Raw genomic sequence first — 14,348 nt, 5'->3', positions numbered from 1 at the left:
CAGAAGACACTCTTTGTTCTCAAGAGAAAAAGCACATTGTTTAGTCCTGAAAAGTTTCACTACCCAAATGTATGTACATTACAATTAGAAGAGCATTTTGAAAGACATAAGTAGACTACAAATGTCCTTTAATAAACATAAGGGTTTTTTCCCCCTCGACTGATTTTTTTTTTTTAGCTTAATTCTCTACTTTCAAGAAATAAGAGCTCACTTTCTGGATACTAAAAACAATAGCTCTGTGATGGCTATAGTCCTAGGCCTTCCTGAGAGTTCTATAAGAGAAGGGATGCAAAGCATCTAGCAAATCGAATTATACTCTTGTGTATAGTTATAATATTCAAAGTAACACATTTCCACATATTAAAATGAGTCTGCTTCTTCTGTATCTTATATTCTGCAAAATATAAGAAGTTAATAATGTCACATGTCCTCAGTTTATATCACAGAGAACTGATTTCACCTAAAAGACATTTTCCTCCCACCCCCATCTAGCTCTATATTCAACATACAAGGAACTCAATGATTGTTAGTTATTATTCTTGTGTCCAATATATAAAAAGATATGAGCCATATTTTTATACAAATAAATAAATATTTAAAAACTAAATTAGACTTATATGTTACATGAAAAATTTCCAAAATTTGTGAAGATAAAAAACCAGGATCCAGCCAGGTTTGGCAGCACACACCTGTAATCCCAGTGACTCGGGATGCTAAGGCAGGAGGATAGCAAGTTCAAGGCCAGCCCCAGCCACTTAGCCAGGAGGCTGTAAGCAACTTAGTGAGACCCTGTCTCAAAAAAAAAAAAAAAAAAAAAAAAAGGACTGGGGATATAGTTCAGTGGTAGAGCACCCTGGGTTCAATTTCCAGTACCAAAAACAAAATAAAATGCAGGATACAAAAGATTCATAGATGAACTCATTTTATTTTAAAAATTATACGTACAACTTGGTTTTAAAAACCTCAGTAAGTAAAATATGGGAAAGGACATGAGTAATAGTTCTTACTGCAAGTTATTTGGTAGTGGAATTGTACAACAGATGCCATTTTTACAATAAAAAAATAAAGAGGTTATGATTCATTCAGAAGCATTAGCAGTCCCTCACTCTATCACAATTCAACCATCTGATGATCTCTACCCAGAACATGGCTAAAAGATAAAAGAAGTAAAAAACATCAATGGGAACTAACAGAATAAAATCATGACTCTACATACTTAGTAAAGTTTATGTTCTTTTTTATATAATTATTTTTATTTGTAGCTGGACATAATACATTTATTTTATTTATTTTTATGTGGTGCTGAGGACCAAACCCAGGGCCTTGCATGTGATAGGCGATCACTCTACCACTGAGCCATAATCCCAGCCCAAAGCTTATGTTCTTTACTCATGAAAGCCCTTCAGGTATTCATTAAATATCTATCTAAATACTTAGGAGTAAATTTAACACAAGAAGGAAGAAGCTATACAGCATTGTTGAAAGAAATTTTTTTAATCTAAAATAGATGGAAAAACATTCCATGTTCATGAATCTGAAGATTTAACATCAAGATTTTTGTGGTTTTTTAAATTACTTTTTAGTTATAGTTGTACACATTACCTTTATTTCACTTATTTATTTTTATGTGGTGCTGAGGATGGAACGCAGGGTCTCGCACGTGCAAGGTGAGTGCTCTACCACTGAGCCACAAACCCAGCCCTGTTTGTTTGGTTTTTGGTAATGGGTATTGAACCTAGGGCTTTGCACATTCGAGGCAAGTACTCTGCCACTGAGCTACATTCTCAGCCCAAGATTTAACATCATTAGGACAGCAATACCACCCAAATAATCTATACATCCAGTGAACTTCCTAACAGCATCCCAGCTAAGTTCTTTGTAGAAATTGACAAGCTGATTCTAAAATTCATATAGATTTTCAAAAGACCCAGAATAGCCAAAAACATCTTGGAAAAGAATAAAATAGGAGGACTCACACTTTCCAATTCCATCAAGAAAGTGAAAAGACAACCTACAGAATAGGAGAATATTTTTATGAAGTATATCTGATAATACACACTATGAAAAAATATGAAAAACCATTACAACTCCATAATAAAAAGGCAAATAACTGGGTAAATGAGCTAAATAGATAGTCTTCCAAAGAACCTATACAACAATCCATGAAAAATGTTCAACATCATTAATCATCAGGGAAATCCAAAACTACAATGAGATGCCTACAATAAAAAAAGATAACAAGAGTTGGTAGTGATTTGGAGAAACTGGAACCATTGTACACTGCTGGTGGGGATGTCAAATGGTGTAGCCACTCCGGAAAACAGTCTGTCACCATCTCAAAATGTGAAATATAGAGTTACCGTAAAACCTATATATTCCATTCCTAGATAGATACCCCAAAGAAATGAAAATATATGACCATACAAAATTTAACACTAATGTTTATGGCAACATAACTCATTAATAACCCAAAAATGGAAACAACTCAAATGTCTATCAACTAATGAATAGATAAACAAAATTTGGTACATTAATCTAATGGAATATTATTGAATCATAAAAAAGGAATTTTATGGTTTGAATATGGTTGGTTGCCTCAAAAACTCGTGTTGGAGTTTAGTCCCTATTGAGAGGTATTAAGAGGGTAGAAATTTAATCCACCTACAGTGTTTAGAGGTGAGCCTTTGGGAGGCAATTAGAATTCGATAATGTTAACAGGATGGAGCCTCCATGATTGATTACTGGTGACCTTACAAGAAGAAGATTCCATGATTGGTTACCAGTGACTTTATAAGAGACTAGAATATATATACACTTGGGCTCTTTCTCTCCTGTCACATAATATGGCCTGTTCCTGCTTAGGATTCTGCCAGCAAGAAAGCCATTACCAGATGCAGCCCATCAACTTGGACTACAGAACCATGAGCCTCTTTTATTTAAAATATACCTATTCTGTGGTATTATGTTATTAACATCTAAAAACAGATTAATATAGAATGAAATGTTCATGTACTAGAGCATGGATGAACCTTAAAAAACAGGCTATGTGAAAAAGCCAGTCACAAAAGACCACATATTATATGATTTTATTACATGAAAATCCAGAAAAGCAAATCCATAAAGACAAAAGGTAGTTTAATGGTTTCCAAGGCTGAGGGGAGTGAAGTGCGGATTGACTGATTATTTTCAGAGTGATGAAAATGTAACTCAACTTGACCATAGTGCTAATCCCACGACTCTGAATATGCTAAACTATACTGAATTGTGTGCTTTAAATGAATGAATTGTATGCAATGGGAATCATATCTCAATAAGGCTTTTTATAAAAATCAGCTCCATTTTTACATGGGAGTTTAATTTAATGAACTTTTTTAAAGCTGGCAAAGAGTAGAAACTACTGATTAGCACGTGACTTAAAGTGAGAAGGTATAAACAGCCTAAAATATGGTGGCAAATAATAAATAGAGACAGAAATTCAAACAGCTTCCTAATCTGGGTCATTGAAATTAGGAGCTGCTACAGTTTTGGATCTCAAAAGCCCCCCAAAGGCCCATGGGTTAAAGGCTTGGTCCCCAGTGTGGCCCTGTTGTGGGGTGACGGAACACATAGTAGGTAAGGCCTAGTGTGAGGCCCTTTGGTCATGGGGGTAGGTATGCCCTTGAAAAGGATGTGGGACCCCAGCCCCTTTCTATTTCTCTTGATTTCTGTCCAGGAAGTGACCAGCTTGCTCCATCAAGCACTCCCTACCATTGCCATCCAGCACCCCACCAGAGTCCTAAAGCAATGGGCCCAACCAAACTTGAATGGAACTTCTAGAACTGTGAGCTAAATAAATTTCTTATAAGTTAATTATCCCAGGTATTTCATTACAATAATGGGAAGCTAACACAGGAGTAAAAAGCTTGGCAAACCTCACAGTGCTCTGAAGGGAGGGCATCATTTTATCTTGCACACATTAACACCTGGAACTACAATGATTAACCAGAAGTTCCTTTAGTATACCCTGCTAAACAAATGATGTGCACACAGTACTTCTTAGAGATAGATTTTTTTTTTTTGAGATGGGGTTTCACTATGTTGTCCAATCTAGTCTTTTTTTTAAGAATTTTTTTTCACAATGCTCCTATAGCACAAGAATTAAAACCCAGAATCAATAAATGGGATGGATTCAAACTAAAAAGCTTCTTCTCAGCAAAAGAAACAATCAGTGAGGTGAATGGAGAGCCTACATCTTGGGAGGAAATCTTTACCCCTCACACATCAGATAGAGCACTAATCTCTAGGGTATATAAAGAACTCAAAAAGCTAAACACCAAAAAAACAAATAACCTAATCAATAAATGGGCCAAGGACATGAACAGACGAGGATATACAATCAATCAACAAATATATGAAAGAATGTTCATCATCTCTAGCAATTAGAGAAATGCAAATCAAAACTACTCTAAGATATCATCTCACTCCAGTCAGAATGGCAGCTATTATGAAGACAAACAACAATAAGTGTTGGCAAGGATGTGGGGGAAAAGGTACACTCATACATTGCTGGTAGGACTGCAAATTGGTGCAGCCAATATGGAAAGCAGTATAGAGAGAGATTCCTTGGAAAACTGGGAATGGAACCACCATTTGACCCAGCTATCCTAGTCCTTGGTCTATACCCAAAGGACTTAAAACGCATACTACAGGGACACAGCCACATCAATGTTTATAGCAGTACAATTCACAATAGCTAAACTGTGGAACTAACCTAGATGCCCTTCAGTAGATAAATGGATAAAAAAATGTGGCATATATACACAATGGAAAATTACTCAGCAATAAAAGAGAATAAAATCATGGCATTTGCAGGTAAATGGATGGTGTTTGAGAAGGTAATGCTAAGGTAATGCTAAGTGAAGTTAGCCAATCCCCAAAAAACAAATGCTGAATGTTTTCTCTGATATAAGGTGACTGACTCATAGTGGGGTAGGGAGGGGGAGCATGGGAGGAATAGATGAACTCTAGATAGGTCAGAGGGGTGGGAGGGAAGGGAGGGGGCAGGGGATTAGCAAGGATGGTGGAATGTGATGGACATCATTATCCAAAATGCCGCAGTCTGGCTGGGCACAAATCACCAGCCACTGAAGCAGTTACAAACTTTATTTCTGAACTCCACCAGCACACTCCACACACGCTCCCCCGGAACTCTCCCAACGCCACGAGGCTCCTCCAGAAACCACCAACCGGAAATCCCTCCTCTGGAAATCCCTCCTCCGGAAATCCCTCCTCCCGCACTTCCCCAACCAATGGGAACTCTCCGGGAATCCCCAGGAGAACTCCAAAGTAGCAGGCCGAGGCGGACAGTAAAGGTCTAATATACAACCGAATCAATCCAGCATCATCTTAATGGCTTGCCTCTCAACCAATACTATTGGCAAAATGCCAGGGGCCATTCCCACTCGGCTATAGCTCTCAGCACCAAAGTACATGTATGAAGACACAAATTGGTATCAACATACTTTATATACAACCAGAGATATGAAAATTTTTGCTCTATATGTGTGATAAGAATTGCAATGCATTTCAATGTAATTTATTTTTAAAAATCAGTAAAAAAATTTAAAAAAATAAAAAGAATTTTTTTTCACAATACCTTTATTCCATTTACTTATTTTTATATGGTGCTGGGGATCAAACCCAGGACCTTACATGCCAGGCAAGCGCTCTACCACTGAGCTACATCCCCAGCCCATCCCCTATCCAATCTAGTCTTGAACCCATGGGCTTAAATGATCTTCCTGCCTCAGACTCCTGAGTAGCTGGGATTATAGGCACACACCACCACACCAAGTTAGCATCTTGAAGTGCATGCCTCTTGAGGCACATAGATGTTCTGTGCCTCTTATCTATATGGATGAAAAGGATCTCTTCAGAGCTTGTTATAAGAATTACATGAGGTAATGTGTACAATGTGTTTGGCATAATCCATGAGTTGTCATTATTATAATATAAACAGGAGACATAAAGAACTGAGCTAATAGCAGAAAGGCAAATTCTATCCTATATACTTCATTTAAGAAATTATGGTTACACTTAAGAATTATTGGACTACTCCTACCCCAAATGGTTTAAATACTTTTGAAAGTTGGCAAGTGGTAAAAACTAGACTATCCAGAATGCCTTATTCCTTATTCCTTGAAACATATAAGTAATAGGTTTTACTTATTGTTCATGAAAACAGGAGAAACTGAAGTCACATTAATTAAATCATTTTTTGTGGACATATTTAGGTTGAGGGGAGTGATATATTAGTTCTCCAAATGGTATAATAAACAGCATGACAGTATTTTTGTTTTTTGAAGGAGAACATGCCCTCTATAATAATAGTCATGAACATGGAATTTTAATAACACTCTGGAATTCCAGAACTCAGGACTTTTGCCAAATGTTTTGAAACCTGGCTCCATGGATTCTTGATCAAGTGACTTTTCTTCCATATAATTGTCACAAAAATCATACCTCAATAAAGCAAAACAACACACTCATTATTTTCTTCCATAGTTCTGCTGAGACTTAAATGGAAAAGCTCAGGGAACAAAATTCAAAAGTTAAAATGTTTAAAATACCATGTTGCTTGGCTTTCACTGGACTCTTCCTTTTTTCCTTTTCATCTTCTTTTTTCTATTATGTTTCTACTGAATCTTCTATAAGGTCTGGGGCTCTGAATCTTTAGGTTTCTTAATAAAAATGTGCATCTTATTCACACTACTGATATAATCAGGTTTCTAATTTCCTCAGCCAGTTAAGAATTAAACACTTTAAATTTTGATAGTACTAGGGATTGAATTCAGGGCCTCGAACATGCTAGGAAAGTGCCCCACCACTGGGCTACATCCCCAGCCCTTCTTTAATTTGATTTTGAGACAGGGTCTCACTAAATTGCCAAGGCTGACCTCCAACTTGGGATCCTCCCGCTTCAGTGTCCCAAGTAGCTGAGATTACTACCACACCTGGGTAAGAGTTATTCAAAGAGTTATCACATACCTGTGGGCAAATGAATCCTGCCCCGTACATGATGCTCCTTGTGGAAGAAGAAAGAACATTCCTGGGAATGAGATTATCTGCAAAAATCATCATGAAGTTATTGAAGAAAGTTAAATGGAAGACTTGTAAGAAACTCATGATCAGAAAAAGGAAGAAGTTCTTCTGGAACAAGATTTGTCTCAAAAATAAGGCGACAGAGGTCCAGGTGAGATCCTGTTCACTTTCCAAGAAAACATTTTCCTCGATGCTTCTTTTAGGTTCAAAATATCTCATGTAGTACATGCCACTGTAAAGGCTGCAAGCTGAAAAAAAGGCAATGACAATAGCAACAGACTGAAATTTGGGCAGAATTTCCAAGTTATTAGAGATGAGGCCACAGAAAAGGACACTGGTAGATCCTACTAGTGCTGCCACACGATTCATTTTAATCAGCTGAAGATGACTTTCTTGCCTAGTAACAGTTTCTGCAAAGAATCTGCACTGGGCTTGCTCCACACAAGTAAGTGTGCTATCAAAAGCACATAATGATACCACCAGGTGAAGTGCACTAAGCCAGTCAATTTCTTCATAGAATTTCCAAGGGAACCAAGGAAGCAGGAAGGCCATTGCATATAAAAGAGTTCCATATAAGACAGAAAGATTACTGCATAAGAAAGCGTTCAGTCTTAAATTCGATGTGAAAATACCCAGTCAGGACATTAAGAACATTCCAGATCATTAAAATTATCTGAGGAGAAGAAACATGCAGGTTTATTTCAATAGTCTTGTAAACTACTACATTCAGTATAAGATGAAATCACCTCTGAATTTTTTTTACTTAAATGAAGTATTTAAAACTGATAGAAAAAAAATCTCATTATGTTCAGAACCAGTTGAAGTATTAATAATAATAACATCTAGTACTACTCAAAGCCAATGTGCATTCACTTTGTGTTAGGTATTATAAAAGTATTCATATGCACTATTTTATCAAATCCTTAAAAACAATATTATAAGACAGGTACTATTAATATTCCCAGTTTACAAATAAGGAAAATGAGGGTAAAAAAGGTTAAGCAACATGCTTAGCTAACAAACAACATAGTCAGGGTCTGAACCAAGGTAGTTGACCCAGAGTCTGTGCCCATATCATTAGGCTAGACTGTCTCCCAACCATGGTGCACAGAGCCATCCACGCTACTGCAAAGAATGACATAGTGTCACTTTGGCATACTGTCATAGGCATAGCGTTATATAACTTTCACCAGGAAAGATTAAAATATCAATGTTTGCCAACTAAAAATGAGTACAGTAAATATGTAATTGTCTTTAATAAATAAGTAGCATTATAAAACATAAGAGTTTTAAAACCATCCTTTGTAATGAGTTACAATACAATTTGTCACTATCATGGGCCTCTCTGTGACAAAGGACATTTTAATAACAATATCAATTATTTCACATAAGTTAATTTGCAAGATGACCAAAGTATAGCCTTGGTTTTATATTTTAAGTGGCAATCTCTTAAAAATCTCTCTTTGTCCTCAGAGAAACTTGGACATCAAGAAGTTTTTCAGCTGCGCAAAGAATCAACTGTTTTGTAAATAACAATAATAACACAACCCTGAGGAAGAAGTTGTTCTGTCCTATGTAAAAGTAGAGTGAAGACTCCATCTCACCTGGGATTGATAGAAGGCCACTTCTGGAACTTGGTATGTATGTATAAAAAATTTCACGTAATAGAAACTGAAGACAGAATTTAGCATTTCAGTCCCTAATGTTATCAGACTGTATGCCCGAGCAACCGGATTGATATTGAAAAGTGTCATTTTCCATGCAGAGGAACTTTTCTTCCCTATGTTTAAAAAAAAAAGTTAAAACTCACTGTTTGCATGCAATAGTTGATGGTTGGTAAAATTCCACTGGACACTAGTTAATTTTACTTAAGAACCCCAAACTACTAGCTATGAATTGTCACCTGATTTAACACTCTACTTATCTGTACTAAACATTTTTTGAGATATTGCCTTGAATTCTAATTTGCATACAATGTGACTCTATTTGTATTTAATTTTTTTTTTAGTTTATAGATGTAGCATGTCTTTATTAATTTTTGTATGTGGTGCTAATAATCAAACCCAGTGCCTCACACATGCTAGGCAAGTGCTCTGCCAAGGAGCCCTAGCCCCAGCCCTCTATTTATAATTTTCATACATTTTCTAAATTGTAAAGTAGGATTTATCCAAATGTTTGGACATGCGTAGGTAGCAGTCAGCTTATGCATTATCTTCCTTACTTGGAAGGGTACAACAGAAAAAGAACAATGAGATGACAGCATTTTGTCAGAGAGGAGGAGTAGAAGCAAGTACTTCATCTAAGGATAAAGTTATCCATTCAGTAGCACAGATTTGCATTTGAAGATTTATTCCTGATCTTCTCCTGATAGACTATGTAGCTTTGACCCAAAGGATATCTATGAGGGTTACAAGGAATGTAGAAATAATACATTCTGATTTTTGCTCTGATGTAGATGCCTCTCTCAAATCTATCCTATCACCTTACCCTTTAATCCATATAACCAGAAAACAGGGAAAGGTTAACCAAGCAGGAGTAGGCACAGTTTCATCTTTTAACTACAGTTTTTGTTGTTGTTGTTTCTCCTGTTTTTTGGTACCATGGATTGAACCCAGAGGTGCTTAACCACTAAGCCACATCCCCAGACCTTTTTATTTTTTGAGACAGAGTCTCGCTAAATTGTTGAGGCTGGCTTTGAATTTTGGATCCTTCTGCCTCAGCCTCCTGGCCACTGAAATTATAGGTGTGCACCACCACATCCCACTTGGCTACAGTTTTAACAGACCATCATGATCTTCATGTATTATCCCTGGATTACTAGAATATTTGGCGAGATCCCCACAATCTTACTGAGTCAGAAAATATACAAATATTCATATAAATTGAAGGATGTTACTTGCTTGAATAATCCTTGGACTTCTGTTATAATTTGGAAGATCTAGGAACAGTCTATGATCCCCCAATTTCTTAGGGAACAAGAGGGCAGATTAAAAAGGGGGAAATGGACATTTGACTCAGATGATTAAATGATTGGTCTGTAAACTTCACTTTGACTCCAGTAGACTGATGGTTCTAATTCTATGAGCAGTAGGGCATTAGAATTATCAAGAAAGGTTATTAACCCTATGTGGGTACTAAACATTGTAGGCTAAATAAAGAATATTTTGCACAGGCTGAGTGTATAGCTAGCTCAGTGGTAGAGCTTGCCTAGCATACAGGCCATCGTTTTGATTCCTAGTACTGGGGGGGAAAAGGCATTTTGCCCATATGTATACTTCTGCTCTTAAAATGTTTGTAGATTCTGCCAAAATGAAAAGATACAAATCTGTTTTATTCTCATCATTATACAGTTCTCAAATGCTTAAAAGTACAAGTACTACAATATCATGTGGTCAGCCAATGTTTTTGGCTTTAATGGGCAGTTCTCAGATTTAAAAAAGCTGGGAACTACTGGAGAGGACCTCACTCCAGGGAGTTATTCTGGGCATAAGTGAGAATGAAGACTGGGCTAGAGGTCAGTTTGTCACCAAAAAAGCCAGAAAACAAGGGAGTCAGTAGAACCAAAAGCCAAGATACAAATTTAGCCCACTAAAATCTAGGCATTCTTTTTTTTTTCCTCTGAGTTTTATTTTAAGCACACTAAAACAAGAAGCAAGCCATGACTTTCTGAACTGATCTATCATTAAGTCAAAAGGCAGGCATTTATAAACTCAGAATTTTGCAAAGTGTCATAAACTCCCTGAGGAGTTCAAATTTTTTTTTCAAAGAAATCAAGTTAAGCACCAGCCTCTCTGAAACTAGGAATATAAGATTTTGATAGTATTATGAAAAACTCTACAATCTGAATTTCTCTGCTTGTTTGTATTGAGAGGAGGAAGTAACATCTTCTTTACTTCCCTCTGGGAAAGAACTATCAGTATTTTGCTTTAGATTACTTTCATCATAGTAAATACCTGTTTCAGGAGGTATTGAACTGAAAATCACCACTTAAAATCTCTCCAAAGCCACCACTACTAACTAAAAAGTCTCCTTAAAAGACTTAAAATACTTTTGACATATTTACACCAAGGACAAAGAATTTCTGAAGGAGGATCATCTTCTTTTTTTAATATTTATTTCTTAGGTGTAGTTGGGCACGTGCTAGGCGAGTGCTCTACCACTGAGCCACAACCCCAGCCCCAGAGGATCCTCTTCACCTCAAAATGCTTTATACAGAATAGTTTAAAAGCAGCAGTGCTGTAATGGCTAGGCTGGGTAAGTACACTAAGTACTGGTGAATTATTAAATGAACACCTTTTAGAATCAACTTGGGTAGTTATTCACTAATCTACTACTCAGCCAAATGGTATTAATGTCACTGAAGAGGCCACTTATGACTGCTTCTATGCTATGACTAACAGGCTCTAAAAGAATAATGGAGTGCCTCTAAAGCAGGGATTCTAGCACTCAAAGCAAAAAAAAAAAAAACAATTTTTTTTCAGTGTAATTTTTCTTTCAGTTTTTCCAAGGGAGCTGTATAGTTCCTGAAAATAGTGTCCTTAAAAAAAAAAAAAAAAAAAAAAAAAAAACCCACTAACATACCCCCTCCAAAAGGCATAAAGCCTGTGGGATTTTGGATTTGTTTTTACTGCTTTACACTATCAGTAACTTTAATTCTCCAGATTTTTCTTTTTTTAAAAAAAGAGGATTGTTAAAGAACATGCCAGGGCCTGGGGTTGTGGCTCAGTGGTAGAGTGCTTGCCCAACACGTGTGAGGCCCTGAGTTCAATCCTTAGCACCACATAAAAATAAAATAAAGATATTGTGTCCAACTACAACTAACAAAAATATATTTAAAAAAAAAGAACATGTCAATACATTTTTTCCATTTAAAGTCAAAATGAGCTTCTGTTCGTCATGGAGAAAACAGCCAGCACCACCAGTGACTAAGATCAGATGCATGATTCTAGAACTTCAGCTTCTACAAATGACCATTAGCAAACCATAAACCCAATTTTCTCTTTCCAAAGTTTTCTATCTGTAGTGATTAAGATAATTGGTTTTAAATTATCTTATTTTGCCTCTATACTATATCTCTACCTGAATGTTGACAACTTGGGCAGTAGAGACTTTAGAGGGGACTAGCTTTCATCTTTATAAACTAGCAATAAAAACTAGATCAGTAACATCTTACCTTTCAGTATTGCCTGTATTCAAAAGAAAGGGATTTGTGAATTTATCTTTAATTTAAATATTATTACTTTTTAGCACTGGAATTCCTTTTACAGTTTTTGGTTGGTATTCTACTATAAGAAAGGGCTTTCTTTTCCCTATCACTCATTTATATCAGTATGGCCTCAACATTCAACAGGTTATAATCCATTGCTATTATTATTGTTGATTTTGATGCACATGGACTGGGGATATTGCTCAGTGATAGAGTACATGCTTAGCATGTGTGAAGCCTTATGCTCCAACCCCAACATACAAATAAATAAAAGATTTATTTTGATACTCATGATTGTCCCCAAACATACCCACATTTTCAAACAGTATCACTAACAATGATAAGCTTTATGTTTGAGAATGGCACAAAGTACTGCCTTATATTTTTTGTGACTTTCAAAACCCTAAAAGGCAAAGAGGTAATCTCTCCTGCAAATAGTTTGCTAAAGGCTTCTCTGTTTGTGTCAACTGCAACTAGAACTTGAGTTTTTTGTTTTTGTTTTTTTTTTTTAAACTCTAGGTCTAGATCCATAATGCTTTTTATTCTATTAAGAGGTCTTCCAGGGGGCTGGGGTTATGGTTCAGCAGTAGAACACTCTCTTTGCATGTGCAAGGCCCTGGGTTCGATCCTCAGCACCACATAAAAATAAATAAATAAATAAAGTTATAAAAAAAATACTGATTTCATTAAAAAAAAAAAAAGGCCTTCCTGAAGGGCTGAAAACCTCCAGCAATACCCTCACAGTGGGGAGCTTTTCTTGTCATTGGCAAGTTTTCTCCCAAGATCAGGGGCCTGCAGGCTACCTGATCAAGCATCAACTTGTTACCCTGATTCGAGCAAGAATGGAAAGGAAGACTCTACCTTTTATTACCCACAAGACTATTTTGAGTTTTTCCCCTTCTCCAAATCACCCAAGTATTTATTAATTTATACAAAGACAAAAGTAAGTTTGAGGATCTATAATTGCTTCCTAACAATTTCTCCTATTCCTACATAGCTTTTGAAAAAAATTTATTGGTACATTATAATTATATACAAGAGCAGAATTTGCTATTACATATTTGTACGTGCACACCATATAACAATTTGGTCAATTTTATTCCGCAGTACCTCCCCTTTCTTTCTCCTATTTTTAATTACAGTGTAAGGCTTAAAAAATAAATCACAGAGAGATGTATAATGTAACTCCAGTCCCAACTCACTTCTCCCTTCAGGCACTTTTAACTGTTTCCCATTTTAGTTCTGAGAGCTCTCTCATCTGTGGGTAGGAATTATTGAATCATCAACTTAAGGCGTCAACTCACTGCCGAGATTGATGAAGATTTAACTAACATTACTCTTCACCTCTCTCTCCGATTTCCTGGTAGTTATTATGACCTTTTGTTCTAGAGCTAATCTTTCAATAATATATTTCAACCTCCATCTTTTGTTCCATACACGTTAAACAGTAGCACTGCTCTTTTCCTAAAACCTGCACTGTTAGGTTCACTTGGAGAATACTGACCTTCTGTCACCCTATTTGGAGCGTGTTAGGTCTGCTTGATGATGTTAAAAGCTCAACACAGTATTTACTGTGCTAAGTCTATGGAGAAGGGCGTGCACTGCCCTGCTGGCCATCAAGCCTGGGATGCATGCAGCCTCTCCTCTCTAGGTGCAATGGCATGCCCCCAGATCTTAGCTTGTGGTCTACGAATCTTTCAAAAATCGTATGCAAAACTGTGCACTTCTCTCCCCTCAGGGAGACTGCTTCAACCGCCCCCCTCGCCGCCCCGCAGATTCTCAAGCGGGTCGGGTGCCCGTCCTTTTAGAGGCTTGGACGCTAGAGCTCAGATGTCCAGGAGGAAACCGCTAACACTCACAGGGTGTTTTCTCAGCCCTAAACTCCCCCATCGACCCTGAGTCTCTGCGCTTCACCAAGAGAGAGTCTGGGAGTCAAGGTAAGAGAAGGGCCGGCGGGGCAGCGGACTTCGGGCTATTGGCACCCTCAATGCCTCCCGTTGGCACTAAGGGCGCGGGACAATAACCTCCCACTGCTCGGAGGCCAGAGTCCAGGCAGCTCGAG

General features: G+C 37.1%; 1 protein-coding gene across 1 annotated transcript in view; it reads right to left on the bottom strand.

Annotated features, from left to right (window-relative positions):
• LOC114103120 (transmembrane protein 180-like) overlaps nt 1–8,840 on the bottom strand; it is a 35,170-nt gene extending 26,330 nt beyond the window's left edge. The window contains 3 exon segments of the mRNA XM_034636388.2: nt 7,027–7,684; nt 7,686–7,753; nt 8,685–8,840. Of these exon segments, the coding sequence (XP_034492279.2) occupies nt 7,027–7,684; nt 7,686–7,753; nt 8,685–8,834 (876 nt within the window). The 5' untranslated portion in view covers nt 8,835–8,840.
• Nucleotides 8,841–14,348: the final 5,508 nt, after the last annotated feature.

Source organism: Marmota flaviventris, chromosome 19 (assembly GCF_047511675.1).
Source record: "Marmota flaviventris isolate mMarFla1 chromosome 19, mMarFla1.hap1, whole genome shotgun sequence".
Classification (NCBI taxonomy): Eukaryota; Metazoa; Chordata; class Mammalia; order Rodentia; family Sciuridae; genus Marmota; species Marmota flaviventris.
Note: the sequence above shows the minus strand (reverse complement) of the source record. Positions and strands in the feature narration are given on the sequence as shown.